Source organism: Doryrhamphus excisus, chromosome 4 (genome assembly GCF_030265055.1).
Source record: "Doryrhamphus excisus isolate RoL2022-K1 chromosome 4, RoL_Dexc_1.0, whole genome shotgun sequence".
Taxonomy (NCBI): domain Eukaryota; kingdom Metazoa; phylum Chordata; class Actinopteri; order Syngnathiformes; family Syngnathidae; genus Doryrhamphus; species Doryrhamphus excisus.
In genome coordinates, this window is record NC_080469.1 from 1412181 (window position 1) to 1433905 (window position 21725).

General features: G+C 38.4%; 1 protein-coding gene across 1 annotated transcript in view; it reads left to right on the forward strand.

Moving 5' to 3' along the window:
* Positions 1–21725, forward strand: part of arid3c (AT rich interactive domain 3C (BRIGHT-like)) — a 30579-nt gene that overhangs the window by 5356 nt on the left and 3498 nt on the right. Inside the window, exons 3-6 of the mRNA XM_058070137.1 lie at positions 10024–10096; positions 17553–17736; positions 17822–18057; positions 21247–21522. Of these exons, the coding sequence (XP_057926120.1) occupies positions 10024–10096; positions 17553–17736; positions 17822–18057; positions 21247–21522 (769 nt within the window). The remainder of the gene's footprint in view (positions 1–10023; positions 10097–17552; positions 17737–17821; positions 18058–21246; positions 21523–21725) is intronic.

Below are 21725 nucleotides of genomic sequence, written 5' to 3' on the forward strand. Positions count from 1 at the left end.
AATAATCCCTAACATGGGCAACTGTTGCGTCCATAAAGGTAAAACTCAACTCTGAACCCCTAATCTCACTTCCTGTTCACCCCCCACTCAGCTCCCCCTATAAGAGAACACTTTAACAGTAACACATGGGTCTTATTTCTGTCTTAAATGTCTTATTTTCTCTTATTATTTCTATGACATGACCAGTCGAAATTTTTAGAACACTCCAATTTTTCCAGTTATTGATTGAAAGTATGAAAAAAGGGCCACTTATGGCTCGGAAAAAACATGTTAAAACTAGTTATTGTTGACAATCTGCTTGACGGACAGTCAATCTATCTATCTATCTATCTATCTATCTATCTATCTATCTATCTATCTATCTATCTATCTATCTATCTATCTATCTATCTATCTATCTATCTATCTATCTATCTATCTATCTATCTATCTATCTATCTATCTATCTATCTATCTATCTATCTATCTATCTATCTATCTATCTATCTATCTATCTCTCTCTCTCTCTCTCTCTCTCTCTCTCTCTCTCTCTCTCTCTCTCTCTCTCTCTCTCTCTCTCTCTCTCTCTCTATCTCTCTATCTCTCTATCTCTCTATCTATCTCTCTATCTCTCTATCTCTCTATCTCTCTATCTATCTATCTATCTATCTATCTATCTATCTATCTATCTATCTATCTATCTATCTATCTATCTATCTATCTATCTAATGCAGCTCAAAGTAATGAAAGTACTTGTCACTGCCGTCCTTCCATAGAGAGGAAAATCCAGTGTTTATGTTTGCATAATTACATTTCTATTCAAGCTTAAGGGCCCACTATGGATCAGTGCTGTTCCTTTATGTACTCACATAGTGTACAGTCCTATGTGTGTGTGTGTGTGTGTGTGTGTGTGTGTGTGGGTCACAGCGGCCGTGCGTCCAGATTGGCAGTAATCTGGATGTATCTGCTCTCAGCTGTCCCAGGCCAAGCGCCCACAAAGATGACTTGTGGCATAAGTCAATTAACCTCGTTAAGCCTGTTATGGCTTGTGGCTGTTGTTGAGTATGTTTAATAAACGGGGCGACTAAAAGTAGGTGAAGCAGTCCAGAATCCGGGATAGGCTCCGTTTCACCCGGAACCAGAATGGAAGGATATGGAAGGATGGATGCAGAAAAACTAAACACAATACAACAAATAATGGGATGGAAAATTGAGATTTGGATCTAGAGTGTGATGTTTGTGTTTGTTGTCATTGTGCTACGTAGAACTAGTCATGTCATATACATACTACTATATTGATAGTTACTATGGTATTATGTTATTGTATGCTCATATCAACTCTTACTTCGGTACAGGACAAAAACCTAAAAAAAAAAAAAATAATAATAATAACCTTACACCAGGGGTCTCAAACTCAATTTACCTGGGGGCCACTGGAGTTTTCCCCCCCAAAAACGCCAAAAAAACGCATTTATTAAAAACAGAAAAATTAATAAACTTTGCTTTGGTTCCGATTTTCTACAAGAAAAGCTCTGATAAAACATTCCACTGTTCTCAAATATCTTAATTTTTATTTTTCTACACAAAATAAGATGAAAAATAAATAAACAAATCAAGAATAAAGAAAATCAATCAATCAGTAATAAATAAATATAATAATAATAATAAAAGGGCAAATAATAAAAAGTTAAGAAAGCACATATAGTTGGTGGGTAGACAAATGATTTTTTTCATATTAAAATGAACAAAGCATTATTAGAGCCCTGTAGACATGACAAAACACGACTATAGTCACATTTATACTCTTTTTATTTACAACATATTGCGCAACTGCAGGGTCTTGAGACACATGCTAACTCGCAAACTAGAGAGCTAGCGACCTAAACGGTAGCCTTCAAGTTATTTCCTTTCAACTTAAATAGCCAAAAACTTACCACTTCCACACGGATAGGGAGGATAACTATTAACAGTTATTTAACCTTTAACATGAACATGAATCAAACGTAATAATTTTTTCTGGGTACATGATACCATACAGCATCCATATCAAACTTGCGCGGGCCGCACTAACATTAAACTTTCATATCAAGGCGGGGGCCTCAAACTGGTGTCCTGCGGGCCACATTTGGCCCGCGGGCCACATGTTTGAGACCCCTGCCTTACACTATATTAGGAAAGCAGGAAGTGAACAAATGTAAGAGTTAGTGATTGTAAAAGTACCAGATGGAGGGGTAGGATTTAATAAGCTTTGCTTCTTCCTACTCCTTTTGGACATGTGGAACTGGGAACTGATTATGGGATGCACTCAATTGGAATCTGATGCATGTTCAAATGAAATAAAACCATTACCATTACCATTACCATTACCATTACCATTACCAAGACCAACTTTGGTCAGTAAGAATAAGACTTGCTTGTGAATTTAGAGGTCACATTTTCCCAAAAATATGACTTTCATTCCAAAACTCTGATTTCCTGCTCATCATTTTTGTGCCGGTTTTTGAACATCCTTCCTCTGGAAGATAGTATTTTAGATATATTTAGATAGTATTTAGTATAAATGTTCTATTAAAACAGAGGAGACATACCGTACTTTGAATATATTACTTTGAATAAACTTCCCGCAACATTTCAGTGTCTTGTTTCCGTGCAGAGTGTCCTGGTTTTCAGTCAAATGTGGTCACACAGGACACAACCGGATGATCTATCAACAATCTTTATATTGCAAAATCAAAACGTGTAAACTCAACTGTCCTCCCGCAGCCACACACACACACACAGTCAGGATTCACGGTGCATTCAAAGACACTCAGAACTGTTTAAGACAACACATATGTATCTATGAGGCCTCATACATAACCTAGCGGCGTGGTGGTCTTACTATTGTCCTTGAAAGGCCGCCGGTGCTTTAATTAGTGTTTCTTTTCATCTTTTGATTATTATTGCAGTATACTTGATATGTGCTGCAAATAATGATGATGTAATAAGTGGTCTGATTCATGATATGAGGAATGATAATGACATGAGGAATGATGACAGAAATGACAGGATGTTATGATAATATTATAATAAATGACATGACATATGATAAATTATATGATCACAATAGATGCTAATGATATGATCAATGATAATGACGAATTAATAAATAACGGCAGTAATTGAATTCTATTATGATGATACAATACCGGTGATAATGACATGGCCATGATTAGAATTGTGACAAGGAGGAATTAAGGTAGAAAAGTCGTAGGTTTCCAAGGTGCTGAGGTATTCGTCAGTGTGATAAAGGGAAGAATTGTCCATCCCGTCTTTGTTTGGCTTTGTGGAGATTTCTTGACAAAAGACTTTGTGCAAACAGAAGAAGACCAGCTTTCATTTGTGATGGCCACGGGCGAAACCAAAGCGTTTCTCAGTGAGGAATACAGCATGCATGAATAGATCTGGCAGCCATTAAACATTTCAATTATGAAATTAAATCAATTATCCAAATCACAAATTACATTCAAAGACAATATAACACAGAAATAACTTCTACACATCTTTAAAGTGTAGAAAAACACATTTCCGTAATGGACGTACTATTTTTTTTTTATATATTTTAAGTGAAATTGGCCGCTAAAAATGTAATGAGGATTTTTGTTTTTGATTTATTTTTTGAATTTTTGCCACACTTCATTGTTTCAGATCATGAAACTAATTTAAATTTTAGCCAATGGCAACACAACACAAAATGCAGTTTTTAAATGAAACTTTTTATTATTAAAGGATAAAAAATTAAAAACAAAACCTACATGGCCCTGAGTGGAAAAGCTTTGGGACTCCAGCAAACCACAGTGAGAGCCATTATCCACAAATGGCAAAGCCATTGGAACAGTGGCGAATCTTCCCAGGCCAACCAAATGACGCCAAGAGCTCAGTGACGACTCATCCAAGAGGTCACAAAAGACCCCACAGCAACATCCAAAAAATTTTCAGCCCTCACTTGCCTCAGTTACAGTCCAATGCGTATTCATAACATGGACTGAAGGCGTGTGTCCTTATTACATCTGGCATAAAAGTAACGCAGAATTTCCGAAAAAGAACATCATACCAACGGTAAAATATGGTGGAGGTAGTGTGATGGTCTGGGGCTGTTTTGCTGCTTTAGGACCTGAAAGACTTGCTGTGAGAAATTGAACCATGAAAAACCTGAACCAATACTGTATGATCTGATATCTTATTTCTATTTGAATATATGTCATACGGCAGGGGTCTCAAACACGCGGCCCGCGGGCCAAATGTGGCACGCAGGACACTAGTTTGAGGCCCCCGCCTTGATATGAAAGTTTAATGTTAGTGCGGCCCGCGCAAGTTTGATATGGATGCTGTATGGTATCATGTACCCAGAAAAAATGATTACGTTTGATTAATGTTCATGTTAAAGGTTAAATAACTGTTAATAGTTATCCTCCCTATGCGTGTGGAAGTGGTAAGTTTTTTGGTTATTTAAGTTGAAAGGAAATAACTCGAAGGCTACCGTTTAGGTCGCTAGCTCTCTAGTTTGCGAGTTAGCATGTGTCTCAAGACCCTGCAGTTGCGCAATATGTTGTAAATAAAAAGAGTATAAATGTGACTATAGTCGTGTTTTGTCATGTCTACAGGGCTCTAATAATGCTTTGTTCATTTTAATCTGAAAAAAATCATTTGTCTACCCACCAACTATATGTGCTTTCTTAACTTTTTATTATTATTATTATATTTATTTATTACTGATTGATTGATTTTCTTTATTCTTGATTTGTTTATTAATTTTTCATCTTATTTTGTGCAGAAAAATAAAAAATAAAATATTTGAGGAACAGTGGAATGTTTTATCAGAGCTTTTCTTGTAGAAAATTGGAACCAAAGCGAAGTTTATTAATTTTTCTGTTTTTAATAAATGCAATTTTTTTTTTTTTTTTTTGTAAAACCTGATGCGACCCAGTCTCACCCAGACCCTAGCTCCAGTGGCCCCCACGTAAATTGAGTTTGAGACCCCTGTCATAAGTGGACCTTTGTTGCCATAGTTGTTCTCCTGTGTGACATCTAACATGGGCTTTGTTCCCCGATGGGCATAAGCGGTATTTGACGGCCTCTGACCTACTTGTACTGCTTAGTACATACCTAAATTGGTCAGTGATCGCTGAGGGGATATTCATCAGATTAAAACAACAGATTAGCGCTTGAGCCAGAAGCCGCTGGTCATTTTTGTAACGGGCGTCCGTTGGAGATGAAACGCTGCGGTGAAACTACATTTCCCGTCGTCATGGTGACGGGGAGGACTTTCATGACGTTAAACGTTTGTTTCCAATGTTTACGGTTCTTACGAGTCATGGCAGTTTAGCGGCATGCTAATCCTTCATCCCATTTGAAGGCTGCCAAATCCTTCCAGGATGACTTCATCTTCAACCACAACATGTCTCTGCTCCGACTTGGCTTGTTTACAACATAAATAAATAAATAATGATAATAATAATAATGATAATAGCATTCATGCCCCAGCTAATACACAGATTTGTATTTAAATACATTATTATAGCAGTTGGAAAAACTCGAAAATTTGTAGTTTTTCTTTCCAAAAATAAGCTGAAAACAAATCTCATTCATGGATGTCATTTTGGAAAAGTCTCATTTGTGGTTGATTCCATAATGACGTCTTCCAGGTCCTGAAGCAGCAAAACAACTCCAGACCATCACACTACTTCCACCATATTTTACCGTTGGTATGATGTTCCTTTTCTGAAATTCAGCGTTACTTTTATGCCAGATATAATCGGACACACGTCAGGGTGGGATTGAACTCGGGTCTCCTAGCTGTGAGGTCTGCGTGCTAACCACTCGACCACCGTGCCGCCACCTGGTGAAGCAGTGAAGCAGAATTCATGGTTCGATTTCTCACAGCAAGTCTTCCAGCTCCAGGTCTTGAGACACATGCTAACTCGCAAACTAGAGAGCTAGCGACCTAAACGGTAGCCTTCAAGTTATTTCCTTTCAACTTAAATAGCCAAAAACTTACCACTTCCACACGGATAGGGAGGATAACTATTAACAGTTATTTAACCTTTAACATGAACATTAATCAAACGTAATATTTTTTTCTGGGTACATGATACCATACAGCATCCATATCAAACATTAAACTTTCATATCAAGGCGGGGGCCTCAAACTAGTGTCCTGCGGGCCACATTTGGCCTGCGGGCCGCGTGTTTGAGACCCCTGCCGTATGACATATATTCAAATAGAAATAAGATATCAGATCATACAGTATTGGTTCAGGCTTTTCATGGTTCGATTTCTCACAGCAAGTCTTCCAGGTCCTGAAGCAGCAAAACAGCCCCAGACCATCACACTACCTCCACCATATTTTACTGTTGGTATGATGTTCTTTTTCGGATATTCAGTGTTACTTTTATGCCAGATGTAATAAGGACACACGTCAGGGTGGGATTGAACACGGGTCTCCTAGTTGTGAGGTCTGCGCGCTAACCACTCGACCACCGTGCGGCCCACAAATATTATTTTATATCATTATTCAATGTATTTTTTGCTCTACCGTGACACCTTAAAGGAAGACCCACGTATGCACGGGGCGAACATGCAAACTCCACACAGAGATGATGGAGGGTCTTCTAGCTGTGAGGTCTGCGCACTAACCACTCGTCCACCGTGCAGCCCACAAAGGACATTTACTTGACAATATCCTGTGATGCACCGTTGTGTGTTTACATGCATGCTTCCACATGCACGTGTACCGTATGTCTGTGCACGGACGTGGCCATTGATCATTGTTATTGTCATCCACGGTCCATTTGTACACTCCACATGTTTGCTCGCTGTTCCTTTCAGTACCGCCTCATCTACGGACCACCCACGACTCAGTCAACACAAACACATCCATTCACACCATTCACCACTTCAGGAACCCTCGTCTTAACCAATCCCCCCCCCCCCCCCCCCCCCCCCCCCACCGCCACCGTTTCCTGCCGAGTGCTGACTTGCACCGGTGGCAGACGGTATAGGCTTCCAAATGATCCGTTATTATATCAGGGGCCTCATCCACAGGGCCCCACTCATTCCAAAGGTCATCCCTCCTGTTTCCTTGTATTGATTATCCTGTTAACTGAAAGTCAACCTATTTCCATCGGCCGTACCTGGAACCCGTCTGACTGATGTCTGATGCCCAGTGAATAGGACAATAAGCAATAATGGACATGCCGATATGGGAAACTCAAAGATACACTCTTAAAAATGCTGGGTTAAAAACAACCTGGGTTGTTTCCCAACACAACGCTGGTTAAATATTGGACCAACCTAGCGTTGGGTTATTTTAACCCAACAAGTTGGGTTGGTTCTCTTAACCCAACAATTGGCTTGTACATTGGGTTGTTGATACAGTAAACCTGGGATATATCGGATTCAATTGTTCCCACTGGTTTTGTCCGATATAAGCGAAATCCGTTATATGCGTATACCGGAAAATGTCCGTTTTACGCATATATGGGATTTATATCCGGTATATGCGTAAATGGGATTTTATCCGTTATAAAAAGGCACTTCCTTGACTATGTTTCCAATGTACCTGGACGCGCAGGCAACGCTGCAAACGCTGCAAATGACGTCGTATAGCGGCCTGTCACCATTCGGCGAATCGGAGCGCCACGATGCGGCCATCCGATATATGCCAGGGAAATTTCATGGAAATGCATTGGAACGGGACTGGAGATTTTGTCCGAAATAGGCGAAATCCGTTATAAAAAATCCGATATATGCAATGAATTTTTATTGGAAATGCATTACAGAAAAATCGGTTCTTTTTTATCTGTCCGTTGTGAGCGAATTTCCGATATATCCGAGTCCGATATATCCGAGGTTTACTGTATGACCCAACGCTGGGTTCATATTTACTACACGGCTGGGTTATTTCAATATACCAATATACCATATATATATATATTTTTTTTGTATGCTAATACTATTAATAATATATTACAATAATGACACCAATGTAACAATAAAATATTTATTAAAATTCAACATTTCCATAACATAAAAAATATAACAACTACAACAACATTTCCTTCACATATGAAGAAATTATGTACAAAAAAAATAACATTTTAAGAACGGGTGAGGGGGACAGCTAACAGATAACCCAACGAATTGGGTTCTCAGAATACCCAAGTCAATAAAAAAATGACCCAATTAAATGACCCCAACAGGCTCAACCCAGCGGTTGGGTCAAAAAAAAAATAACCCAGCATTTTTAAGAGTGTACCCACAACAAAACAACATACGCTTTGTGGCGCCCCCTGCAGTTGTGTTAGAATCCATCCATCCATCCATCCTTTTTCTATGTCGCTTATGCTCATTAGGGTCGCGGAGGTATTGCAGGGGTCTATCCCGGCTGACTTTGGGTAAGAGGCGTAAGAGTGCACCCTGGACTGGTCGGTGTTAGAATACATGCAATATATATATATATATATATATGTATATATATATGACAAATCAGGGCTCTACATTAAAAACAAAAATGTCTTGCCCATGGGGAATCCTTAAGGTGAGAACTACTTGTCCGAAATTGCATATAAAATGAAAAGACTGCCATAATGATATCATATATCAATTAATGCTGATAATTCATCAGATAATACTACTGATGCATTGTATTTGTAGGAATGTCTGAAATATACTACCATACTACCTTACACATGGTAGTCGTAGTAAGCAGTGATATTTATAAGTTGTGCACCACAATGAAACATTATTGAATAGACACAATTTGTGTACTAGTAAAGTGTTTTTAATCCAGAAAAAAAAATGCTCAATGGTGAAACAATAATTTGTGAAGCAAAAGTGAGAAAAATACACAAAGAAATGGAAGCGCTAGATTTTGTAGCTTGTGCAAAAAAATCAGCACTTGGTATCGGATCTAATGGGTGGTGTTCGCTAATAAAAATACTTGTAAAATACTTGTTTAGGAGGCACTGCTTCATCACTTTTTTGCTCTTTTCCTTCACAAGTTGTTGAAGAATTAGACCATGTTGGCAGGGACGCCATGATGGATGTTTTCCTAGTCAAAGCATCACTGATTGGTTGATCGTGAACAAGAACAGGTGTGGGTAAAACGCGGACCGCGGTCTAAATAAACGATTCTGATTGGTCCATTTCAAGATTTGCAAGGATTGGTTTGCAAATTACCAGCGGAATTACGCAGTCCGTGTTTTACCAACACCCAACAAGAACTGCTTTTAAAAAAAAAACTCTTGGCAGTATGGCATGCTAAAGTGCACTTGCCCGACGGGAATATCACTGATTGGATTTACTTGCCCCAATTTTTTTTTTAACTTGCCGCGGGCCATCGGTACATCGTTATTGTCGAGCCCTGCAAATTTCTGCAGAAAAGTCCAATTTTATTTTACACTTTTCAGCACAGACAAATTTTAGCATCCATTCTGGTCCATCAGTCAAAAACTTTGAGCAGCCCTGTTCAAGATTGGGGCTTACAATTCTGACTAAAAGTCGATGTACATGAAAAAAACCCAAAATGGAATCTTGGTGCACCGCTGTAACCTAAAAAAAAAATAAAAAAAAATTTCGGGTATTCGGGTATTAAGGCACATATTTTCAATGAACAAAAGCTTGAATTTAAAAGTGGATGCAAAAGGCAGCTCCTCATACTATATATTACATTGCAGAACACGCAGTACATTAAAGTATAAAGTACTAGTAAAGCAGTATTAGTAAAAAGTACGCATATTTTAGCAGATTTGATATATCTTTTGCCAATATAAACATTTTTAAACCTAAAAAATGGCTAATAGAAATATAAGGCATTCAAAAGACGCATTCAAAGACATGACTAAAATAATTCAGGAATCCTACTGCGCTGAAATTGACTTTTATCACGGTTTGGTCTGGAACCAATAACAGAGGGATTACATATGAACGCATTTAAAGTCTTTTTCCGGCTTGTTGTGGTTATAATTGGTTAAAATCCATGTCTTCTTTTTTTTTTGTTCCAGTTATACGAACTGGATGATGACGAAAAGCGCAAAGAATTTCTTGATGATCTTTTCAGTTTCATGCAGAAACGAGGTAAGTCTGCTTACACAATCATCATTCTTTCATGAATTATCCAAGTACGGTTAAATCCTTAGCGCCCCGTTTTGCTTCTTTACTACGAATGGTGTCCTCTTCACTGCAAGTGCAGCTTCTCTGTTTATTACAGTTTAATACAGTAGATCCACGTTTAGCATAAAACCTGGAAGTTTACCAGCTTTCCAGTTGGATCATGTATATACTATATTATATTAATTTAATACTGTATTATATTAATGACAAGTCCTTCGCTGGTACCTTTCCAGAACAATGTACTCCAAAAACATGTAATGTTCATGTAACGGTGATGGTTTGTTTATTTCTAACTTGCCTACCAAGTACATGATATGATGTAGAGCAGGGGTCTCAAACTCAATTTACCTGGGGGCCACTGGAGCTAGGGTCTGGGCAAGGCTGGGCCGCATCAGGTTTTCCAAAAAAAAAAAAAAACAATGCATTTATTAAAAACAGAAAAATATACAAACTTTTTCAGTGCTTTGGTTCCGATTTTCTACAATAAAAGCTCTGATAAAACATTCCACTGTTCTCAAATATCTTACTTTTTATTTTTCTACACAAAATAAGATGAAAAATAAATAAACAAATCAAGAATAAAGAAAATCAATCAATCAGTAATAAATAAATATAATAATAATAATAAAAAGTTAAGAAAGCACATATAGTTGGTGGGTAGACAAATGATTTTTTTCATATTAAAATGAACAAAGCATTATTAGAGCCCTGTAGACATGACAAAACACGACTATAGTCACATTTATACTCTTTTTATTTACAACATATTGCGCAACTGCAGGGTCTTGAGACACATGCTAACTCGCAAACTAGAGAGCTAGCGACCTAAACGGTAGCCTTCAAGTTATTTCCTTTCAACTTAAATAGCCAAAAACTTACCACTTCCACACGGATAGGGAGGATAACTATTAACAGTTATTTAACCTTTAACATGAACATGAATCAAACGTAATCATTTTTTCTGGGTACATGATACCATACAGCATCCATATCAAACTTTACATTAAACTTTCATATCAAGGCGGGGGCCTCAAACTAGTGTCCTGCGGGCCACATTTGGCCCGCGGGCCGTGTGTTTCAGACCCCTGATGTAGAGGATCTTGGAGCACGATAATGCACGGCTCCATGTTGCAAGGATCTGTACACAATCTGAAAGTTGATAAACTGGACTAGACGGCCAACATGGATGCTCTGTGCAGGAAAGGGAAGAACGATCTCTACTTTCTCAGAAGGATGGCGTTCTTCAACATGTGCAAAAAGCTGCTACGGATCTTCTACCAGAAATTGGTAGCGAGTGCCCGTCTCTATGCAGTGTAGTGTCCTGGGGGAGCAGCCTCAAGCAGAAGGACGCCGCACGCCTGGACGCACGAGCTGGACATCCATGGTAGAGCAAAGTACAGAAGAGCAGTTTCAGTGGCAGATTACTATCACTGCCGTGCTCCACTGATGAGCAGATCATTCCTCCCCCAGGCCATGCCTAGCTGTGTGGCCTGCGTGCTAACCACTCATCCGCCGTGCAGCCCATACGGACATATTTCACATGAAAAACTTGCTTTATCTTCATGCCAAAATGGGACGGAGTGCATGTGAAGGATGCTAAAGAGTGATACGTTGATGAAGTCATGAGTGCCAGGGGTGGACTTGGGTTTAATACTCCATGGATTGGTGTTGAAGTGTTCAATTAGGGATTGATTTTGGACAAGTGTAAGAAGACATTGTCAGTGTGAACGCTCACCTCTGACAAGTGGGATCCGCTCCAGGGAGCACGATCAATGTTTCTTGACATCACAGCTGTATCATTCGTGTCCCACACGGAATATTGTTGTATCCACCTGTCACTGCCACTGGAAAACACTGATATGAAAGGGTCCTTGTCATGGCTAACGCTGCAATCATGTACACAAAATTCCAGTCACCACTCGACTCAAATTAGGGGGAGATAATTGATAATCGAATCAAAGTCAAATCAAATTGGATTAAAAAATTAATCATTAGATTAATCGATGCATCAAAGACTATTTTCTAGATTAATCAATTACAAAAATAATCTATGACACAATAACCGATTAATCTGGAAAATAGTTAATCATTAATCAATGCATCAAAGACTATTTTTAGATTAATAGATTATAAAATAATAAATTACTAAAATAATTGATTACAAAATAATCAATTAATCTAGAAAATAGTTAATCGTTCGATTAATCAATGCATCAAATACTATTTTTTAGATTAATAGATTATAAAATAATAGATTACAAATAATCAATTAATCTAGAAAATAGTTAATTGTTCAATTAATCAATGCATCAAGACCATTTTTTAGATTAATAGATTATTAAATAATAGATCACAAATAATCAATTAATCTAGAAAATAGTTAATTGTTCGATTAATCGATGCATCAAAGACCATTTTTAGATTAATAGATTATAAAATAATAGATTACACAATAATTGATTAATATAGAAAATAGTTAATTGTTCGATTAATCGATGCATCAAAGACCATTTTTTAGATTAATAGAAGGAAGTATCACCATTGGAAGTATCACCATTGTTCCATGTTTTTGCCATTTGTGGATAATGGCTCTCCCTGTGGTTTGCTGGAGTCCCAAAGCTTTAGAAATGGCTTTCGGGCTTGTTCCAGACTGACAGATATCAATCTCAGTAATGTTTTACAAGGTTAAGCTGGGGCTGGGGACTAGCCCAGGGTGTACTCCGCCTCTCGCCCGAAGACAGCTGGGATAGGCTCCAGCATACCCGTGAGGTAGTGAGGAGAAACGGCATAGAAAATGTATGGGTGGATTTAAAAACTGCATTTTGTGTTTAATTGTGTTGTTATTGACTAATATTTAATGTTTTGAAACATTTAAGCGTGACGAGCATAATAAATCAAAAAGGGACATACCACTGTAGATACTGAAGTCCATGTTTTACCCATCTCTTTATGAAGTATATGAAGAAATATCATCAATATGATGATGAAGTTGCACATCTGGAAGTGCATGGGATGAAGTGAAGAGGATGCGTGTTGTCTTGACGTGTCGTCACGGGTGATGTATGAGCTGATGAGATCATTTGCGCTGACAAAGGACCTCCATCTTCACTCTTGCATTCCTGATATCTGCTCCACAAAATCAGGGAGACAAATGTATCACGCTGATTATTGAAAGCACATACATCTTGCTTAAAGAAGCTTTTCTTGTCCCAGACAAAGGTGAAAGACTTTTATTTATTGCTTCGGCCCTTGTTTGCAGGCTTATTGTATTTGCAACTCATTCATGAATCACAGGAACCACTGTGGACAAAATTACCTTTACAATAGATACTGCAGGGACGCAAATCTAGGAAAATATCATCAGAAAGAAAATCAACGTCCAGCAAACAATAGACAAGAACGGAGAAAAAGAGTGGGACCTCGGGTCTACATAGAGCAGGGGTGGGCAAACTACGGCCCGGGGGCCACATCCGGCCCGCCAAGTGTTTGAATACGGCCCGTCCGTTCTTTCCAAAGTATTTCATTTAAACTCAACATACGAACTGCCATCATGGCTTGAGCCAACCTTTTGATGGTTTTATCAATTTTGTTATTTGATGTGGTCTGTTGTTTACAAAGTGCTCCTGAAAAAAGGGACACAATAATAATAATAATAATAATAATAATAATAAAATATTAAATATTTAAATATTAAATATTTAAATATTAAATATTTAAATATTAAATATTTAAATATTAAATATTTAAATATTAAATATTTAAATATAAATATAAAATAATAAATAATAATAGCAGATTGCGTGACACTGTTACAGATACAATAATACCAGGTGGACTGTTACGTGTAAAATATATAGTCTGCCCCCCCCCCCCCCCCCGTTTTGTTAAATCAATGCGGCCCGCGAGTCAAAAAGTTTGCCCACCCCTGACATAGAGGAACTATAATAATAATAATAATAATAATAATATGACCTTTTCCTGGCTGATCAAAGGTCATGATTGCCAATTTTGTTCACCTGCTTTGGTGCACCACGCCAGTCACCTATCATTGGGGGGGTTAAGATATTTATATTTTATTTGTATTAGAAATACACCTTTGATACTTTGAATGGGAATAATGTGGCATTGATGCAATGGCAAAGCAGAGTGGGGGTTTGTTTGTGTGAGTCTGTGAGACAAACAGGAATGGCAAACAAATATTCTATGACAGATTTCTGCATAAAAGTCATATTTTATTGGACATTTGGGTTTTTTTCCTTTGCATTTTATGTTTTATATTTATATATTTGTTATATATATTATATATATTGTTATATATATTGTTATATTTATATATATTGAAATAATTCCAATGGTTAATTTTGGTTGGGGGGGGGGGCACTCCTGGGCACTCCTGGGCACTCCTGGGATGTATCACCATTGTTCCATGTTTTTGCCATTTGTGGATAATGGCTCTCCCTGTGGTTTGCTGGAGTCCCAAAGCTTTAGAAATGGCTTTAGGGCTTGTTCCAGACTGATAGATATCAATCTCAGTAATGTTTTACAAGGTTAAGCTAATCTTGCATGGTGCCGTCATGGAGTGAACAACGTCAACGTCCAGATGTTAACAATATTTTTATGTGCATATTAATAATTCAAAACTATATCAGGCAGCTACTGTATTTCAACTGCGGGTGAGGGGTCGTCCTCCAAAACAGTCCAAAGAATGAATTTGGTCCAAACTTTTCTGTAAGTGGATTTTTACTTTTACTTTTACTTTTACTTTTACTTTTACTTTTACTTTTACTTTTACTTTTACTTTTACTTTTACTTTTACTTTTACTTTTACTTTTACTTTTACTTTTACTTTTACTTTTACTTTGGGATCATCACAATGTTGTTTTTGTTCAGCGGTGGTTTTCATCTTGGAACTTTTTGCCTTTCTTATGGTGGAGTCATGAACTTTGTACGTTTGACAAGTGAGGCCTCCAGTTCTTTGGATGTTGTTGTGGGGTCTTTTGTTACCTCTTGAATGAGTTTTTCACTGCACTCTTGGGGCAATTTTGGTTGGGGGGGGGGCACTCCTGGGCACTCCTGGGCACTCCTGGGAAGTATCACCATTGTTCCATGTTTTTGCCATTTGTGGATAATGGCTCTCCCTGTGGTTTGCTGGAGTCCCAAAGCTTTAGAAATGGCTTTAGGGCTTGTTCCAGACTGATAGATATCAATCTCAGTAATGTTTTACAAGGTTAAGCTAATCTTGCATGGTGCCGTCATGGAGTGAACAACGTCAACGTCCAGATGTTAACAATATTTTTATGTGCATATTAATAATTCAAAACTATATCAGGCAGCTACTGTATTTCAACTGCGGGTGAGGGGTCGTCCTCCAAAACTTTTCCGTAAGTGGATTTGGTGGCCAACTTACCCGTGAAAGCTCATTCATTACCCGCTGATGCAATTTTGGAGTCGAAATGAAGCCTCTTTGGCACTTTGTGCCGGTTTCAAGCCTGGCCGGTATTGCTGATATTGTCTTTGGAGGAAGAAGGGAGCATCAATCTTGGGTTTTAATAGTGTCTCATCCATTCACATGCCAGCACCACAAAATGAAGCCGTAATTACTGACTTTAATTGATGCGCTTTTACCACCTCAGACGATACTTCAAGCTCTCCTCCCCCCTTGGCTGCTGTTGTTTGCACTATATTTCTGCAGCTATTGATCCCTATTATGGTAAATCCAATGGGCACAATGGAACTCTATCAGCAAAATGCAGGTTAATTATCTCAGGGTCAAGCACTGTGGAATCTTCACAATGAGTGGGCATTCTCTCTTTATTGCCTGACATTAAATTGCAAATACAAATTATTACCGCGGCCTCTTTATTTTGCTAATAAGGGTCAGGGCTGGCTGTCATTAAGTGGCAAATTACTCCCCAATTTCAAATGATTATATTTACAATGTTTTGCAGCAAATGAAGACTTATTGATGGATTTCCCCTTTTTCAGGTACTTGGTAGAATCTGAGTCTTTTTTTTTTTTTAGATTGCATTGATTGTCACATATTTTTCAAAGTTAACATTTTTTTTTTCCCTTTATTTGGGCAAATATGTGAATCATCACAGTGCATTTCTTACATCAATCAAAATATAACTTTCCATTATTTACATTTGTATTCAACTATCTGATCCCAAGCCCAAAAGGAGTAGGCTGAAGCAAAAGCTTATAAATGCCTACCCCTTTTTACAGGATATAATCATGTTCATGCCACTGTCTTGTTTCCGCTGTTATTATTTTCATTGTAATATTATTATTATTATTATTATCATTGTTGTTATAATCTTTATCATTATTACCATCATTATAATCATCATTAATATTACCATTTTCATCATTATAGTTAAAAATTTTGTGATTTTTTTATTTTTAATTATTTAATTTTACAGACTTCATTGCTTCTTGTAGAGTGTAGAGCAGGGGTGGGCAAACTTTTTGAGTCGCGGGCCGCATTGATTTAACAAAATTGAATTTGAACAAAATTACACGTAACAGTCCACCTGGAATTACTGTATCTGTTAAAGTGTCATACAATCTGCTATATGTGCACTTTGACACCATTTATTTGATGTAAAGTGCATTATAAATTAACTGTCCTTGGGTCCTCTTGTTATTGTTCTTCTTCTTCTTCTTATTATTATTATGTGCTTGTGTCCCTTCATTCAGGTGCACTTTGTAAAAAACAGACCACATCAAATAACCAAATTGACAAAACAGCTACTTCAACCATCAAAAGGTCGACTCAAGCCATGATGCCAGCTTGTATGTTGAGTTTAAATGAAATACTTTGGAAAGAACGGACGGGCCGCATTCAAACACTTGGCGGGCCGGATGTGGCCCCCGGGCCGTAGTTTGCCCATCCCTGGTGTAGAGATTTCTTCTGTTATTTTCTGAAATCTGCAGTCTTTGTGTGTCAATTTATTAGCCCACTTTTTTTGTGACATTTACTTATTTTCTGTATTGCATGTGTCTAATCTTATGCATTAAAAAAACAAGAACTTGAGACCGTGTCTGGACAGGTGACCAACCCAAACATCAGTTTCTTCTTGTTAAACCCTACCTGAGGTTTTTAGACGTGTTTATTAGTTTGTGTGTGTCTAGTTTTGTGCATTAGGAAGCAAGGTAGCAAGCTCGCAAACATTTGGGTTGAGACTTTGTTAAAAGCGGTGACAGAATGATGACATTTATATCGAATGAAGCCGCGTGCAATCAATGCGCATGTAAGAACGGAGAAACTTTTTTTTTTTTGTGCGCGGCGGCTAAGGAAGCTGTCAGACGTTTGACTGGCTGAAGATAAATTGGTCTTATAAGAAGGTGCAGACGCCTATTGATGGAAGGAACCAAAGTTAATGGAATTGATTGTGGATATTGTGTTGGCTTTCTGCAGGGACTCCGGTGAATCGGATTCCTATCATGGCCAAGCAGGTGTTGGATCTCTACATGCTCTACAAGCTCGTCACCGAAAAAGGTGGCTTAGTGGAAGTCATCAATAAGAAAATATGGCGTGAGATCACCAAAGGCCTTAACCTTCCTACCTCCATCACCAGTGCAGCGTTCACTCTTCGAACGCAGTGAGTACAAGCGAATAGGGCGGCCCCAAATAGAATAACATGAAATGAAACGATTGAAATAAAGTATTTGTGTCGTTGTCGCCAGATACATGAAGTACCTCTATCCGTATGAATGTGAAAAGCGGGGACTGAGCTCCCCCGGTGAGCTTCAGGCAGCTATCGACAGCAATCGGCGGGAAGGCCGCCGACAGAGCTACGGGTCTATCTTCAGCTATTCTCCCGTGGGCACCCCGAACCTTCTGTCATCGCCAAAGATGCAGCTTTCCCACCTGCCGATTGCCACTCACAACACTGCTCATATCGCTCAGATGATCAAAAAAGGTAGGAACGTCTTTGTTTTGATAGTCCGGTCAGTCCAGACGCTACATACATGTGGCGTCCATTTCATGTATCACTACATTGGAGTCCGATTGCTCACTGAATTTCCCTCAAAAAGTCACTGGAAGTCCCTGAAGATAGCTTGGCATATGGAGGAGACGTGTATCAGTATATCAGTATATCAGTATGGTAATGGTAATGGTAATGGTAATGGTAATGGTAATGGTAATGGTAATGGTAATGGTTTTATTTCATTTGAACATGCATCAGATTCCAATTGAGTGTATCCCATAATCAGTTCCCAGTTCCACATGTCCAAAAGGAGTAGGAAGAAGCAAAGCTTATTAAATCCTACCCCTCCATCTGGTACTTTTACAATCAGTAACTGTTACATTTGTTCACTTCCTGCTTTCCTAATATAGTTTTTAAAAAAAAATTTAAGTTTTTTTTAAAGTACTCGGTGATATGAGCATCCAATGCCATAATGGGTACCATAGTACGTGTCAATATAGTGATATATATATAGCACATCATTTTGGAATATTTGTACTTTTTTTGTATTGAGTTGTGGACTCCTATAGAGCAGCTACACACAATAACCCGCACAGAAAGCAGTTCCCAGTTCCACATGTCCAAAAGCAGTAGGAAGAAGCAAAGCTTATTAAATCCTACCCCTCCATCTGGTACTTTTACAATCACTAACTGTTACATTTGTTCACTTCCTGCTTTCCTAATATAGTTTAAACAAAAATTTAAAGTTTTTTTTTAAGTACTCGGTGATATGAGCATCCAATGCCATAATGGGTACCATAGTACGTGTCAATATAGTGATATATATATAGCACATCATTTTGGAATATTTGTACTTTTTTTGTATTGAGTTGTGGACTCCTATAGAGCAGCTACACACAATAACCCGCACAGAAAGCAGTTCCCAGTTCCACATGTCCAAAAGCAGTAGGAAGAAGCAAAGCTTATTAAATCCTACCCCTCCATCTGGTACTTTTATAATCAGTAACTGTTACATTTGTTCACTTCCTGCTTTCCTAATATAGTTTTTAAAAAAAAATTAAGTTTTTTTTTAAGTACTCGGTGATATGAGCATCCAATGCCATAATGGGTACCATAGTACGTGTCAATATAGTGATATATATATAGCACATCATTTTGGAATATTTGTACTTTTATGGTTTATATGTACTACTCACAAGATTTCAGGAAGAAGCTAAAATGTACTACAACTTTCACATGTGAGCTTCATATTGGTTGTAGTACATTTTAAAATTAGGGCTGTCAATTGAGTAATACGTTTAACGTTTGATTAATCACAGTTTTCCGATGAATTAATCATGATTAACCACTATTTGCAACCACGCCTGAAATATTTATATTAAGACAAGATATTACTATTATAAAGATATTACTTTAATTAATTAATTAATTAATCATGATTAATCACCATTAGTAAGTGTCAATATAGTGATATATATAGCACATCATGACTGGTTCAAGACTCTTCATCCTTGTATTTAGCAAACATCAACTGCTTGTATTGTTTCTTGAATTGGCTCATCGTTGTGCATTGTTTGATTCCCTTACTCAATCCATTCCATAGTTTGATTCCACATACTGAAATGCTATGGCTAGCATAACGTAGTCCTAGCATAGAAGCGTATCAATCCAAGGCGGTGGTAATTATTTTCTGTGCCATGCACTCCGCGAATTGAAGTACTATTGAGAAACTACTTGAAAATGAAACCAAGAAAGTGCATCAAAACAAGGACTTGTAAAGCATGCAAGCGTATTCAAGAGTCAAATTGTATGTTGAGTACAAAAACTGCTTGCAAGTTGGCAGGTCTGCACCAACAGAGTCATTGGAATCACATTATTTCTTATGGGAAAAATGTACATTTGGATTAGAGTCGGACCTCCCACAAGATTGCTCTCAGGTTGCTCCTCCCATTGCCCTCAAAGAGGAAACATCTTGCAGCAAGTGGTCACATCAGCCAGATGTCAAATGTCCAAACACACACCAGATATTTCAGGGTGTTATGATCCTCAAAGACAGGGGTGCTCACACTTTTTCAGCATGCGAGCTACTTTTAAAATGACCGAGTCAAAATGATCTACCCACTACAAAAATGCAAAACATCTATTTATTTTCAAATGTATTGAGGATTATTTGTACGTACAATGTATGTTGATGTACCTTACATAACCAAATGAGCCAATATTGCAAAACACACATAATTAACTATTAACATTTTTTGTAATTACCTGAGTTTACTTTGATGACTTGCACTGAATTGAACCAGCCAGGGATGCATAGTCCGGACAGTAGCTGCTGATAGCCAGCCTCAAGCACACTTCCAAATGTTTATCAGTCATGGATAATATCCGTATCATAATATCCGTATAATATTCCATATCCGTATGGAAGTGATGTGTTTTTTGCCTTTTTACTTGGTCCAGTTTTTGCCTTTTTACTTGGTCCAGCTCCTTCACTCATTTTAGTGACCATAAACTTTAGCGAGGGCTTAAAATCTCGCAATTCGCCGACTAGCTTAGCACTTCGTTGTTTACGCATGAGCGGTGACCTAAAGGTCAAAATTCAGTTGTCATCTGACTGGTTGTCCTGTATGTCAATCAAGTAACGGGGATGGATGATAGGCTGACATCGTAAGTTCTGCTGCACTTAGAGACGTCGTTTGATTTGATTGGTCGCCCGAAGGGCAACATTCAGTTGTCATCTGAATGGCTGCCCTGTATATCAATCAAGTGACGGCATTGATGCGAGGATGATATTTTTTTAATGTCACGCCGCGATCGACCAGCGATCGACCAGTACCACCTCGGCGATCGACCGGTAGCTCGCGATCGACTTAATGAGCACCCCTGCTCAAAGACAACAGCTGGATCATCTCCCTCATGCTTCTGCCACCCTAGTAAGGATTAAAGGGATATTTTAAGTACTATGATATCGCTATCAGCAGTATAGTGCATCAACGGTGACTTACCTTTAACTTCTTCTGTGAAATTGTGGTCGGAAATGCAAAAGAGGAAATGATAGCCAGCACGCATCGTGAACCTCACAGACCATTTTTTGTGAAAGTACAATATAATAACAATTGTAGTCTTCTATGACCATGCATTTGTAGTTTGAGTACATGTTATTCCAATCATTGTTTCCAGAGGATGCCATGGTTGCCAGCTGCATGCCAAGCCGAATGGTCCTCCCCGTGTCTCCCAGCGGCCACCGCGCTCCATCTGTGGCTGCCCAAGCTGCAGCCGTGGTGCAGGCCGCTGCTCTGGAGCAGCTCCGAGACAAGCTGGAAAGCGATGAACCTCCGGAGAAGAAGATGATGACCGTTGCAGAGGAGCAGAAGAGGATGATGCAGCACGCGTTGCAACAGAACCTGCTGGCCATGGCAACCCAACTGCCTCTCAGCATCAAACTCAACAACAGAGGTCAGATTCTCCGTTTTCCACTCACTATTTCTTCTGTATGTTGCTTATACAATACTTTTAGTACTCTTAAAATGACACGACATGATGTAGTACATCTTAAGTATAAATGCTGACCCGGCTGTACCGATGATGGGTCCTGACAAGTCATAAGTCACATGGGACTTAACGATGGAGGCTAACGGAGGAAGATGACTTCTATCTGC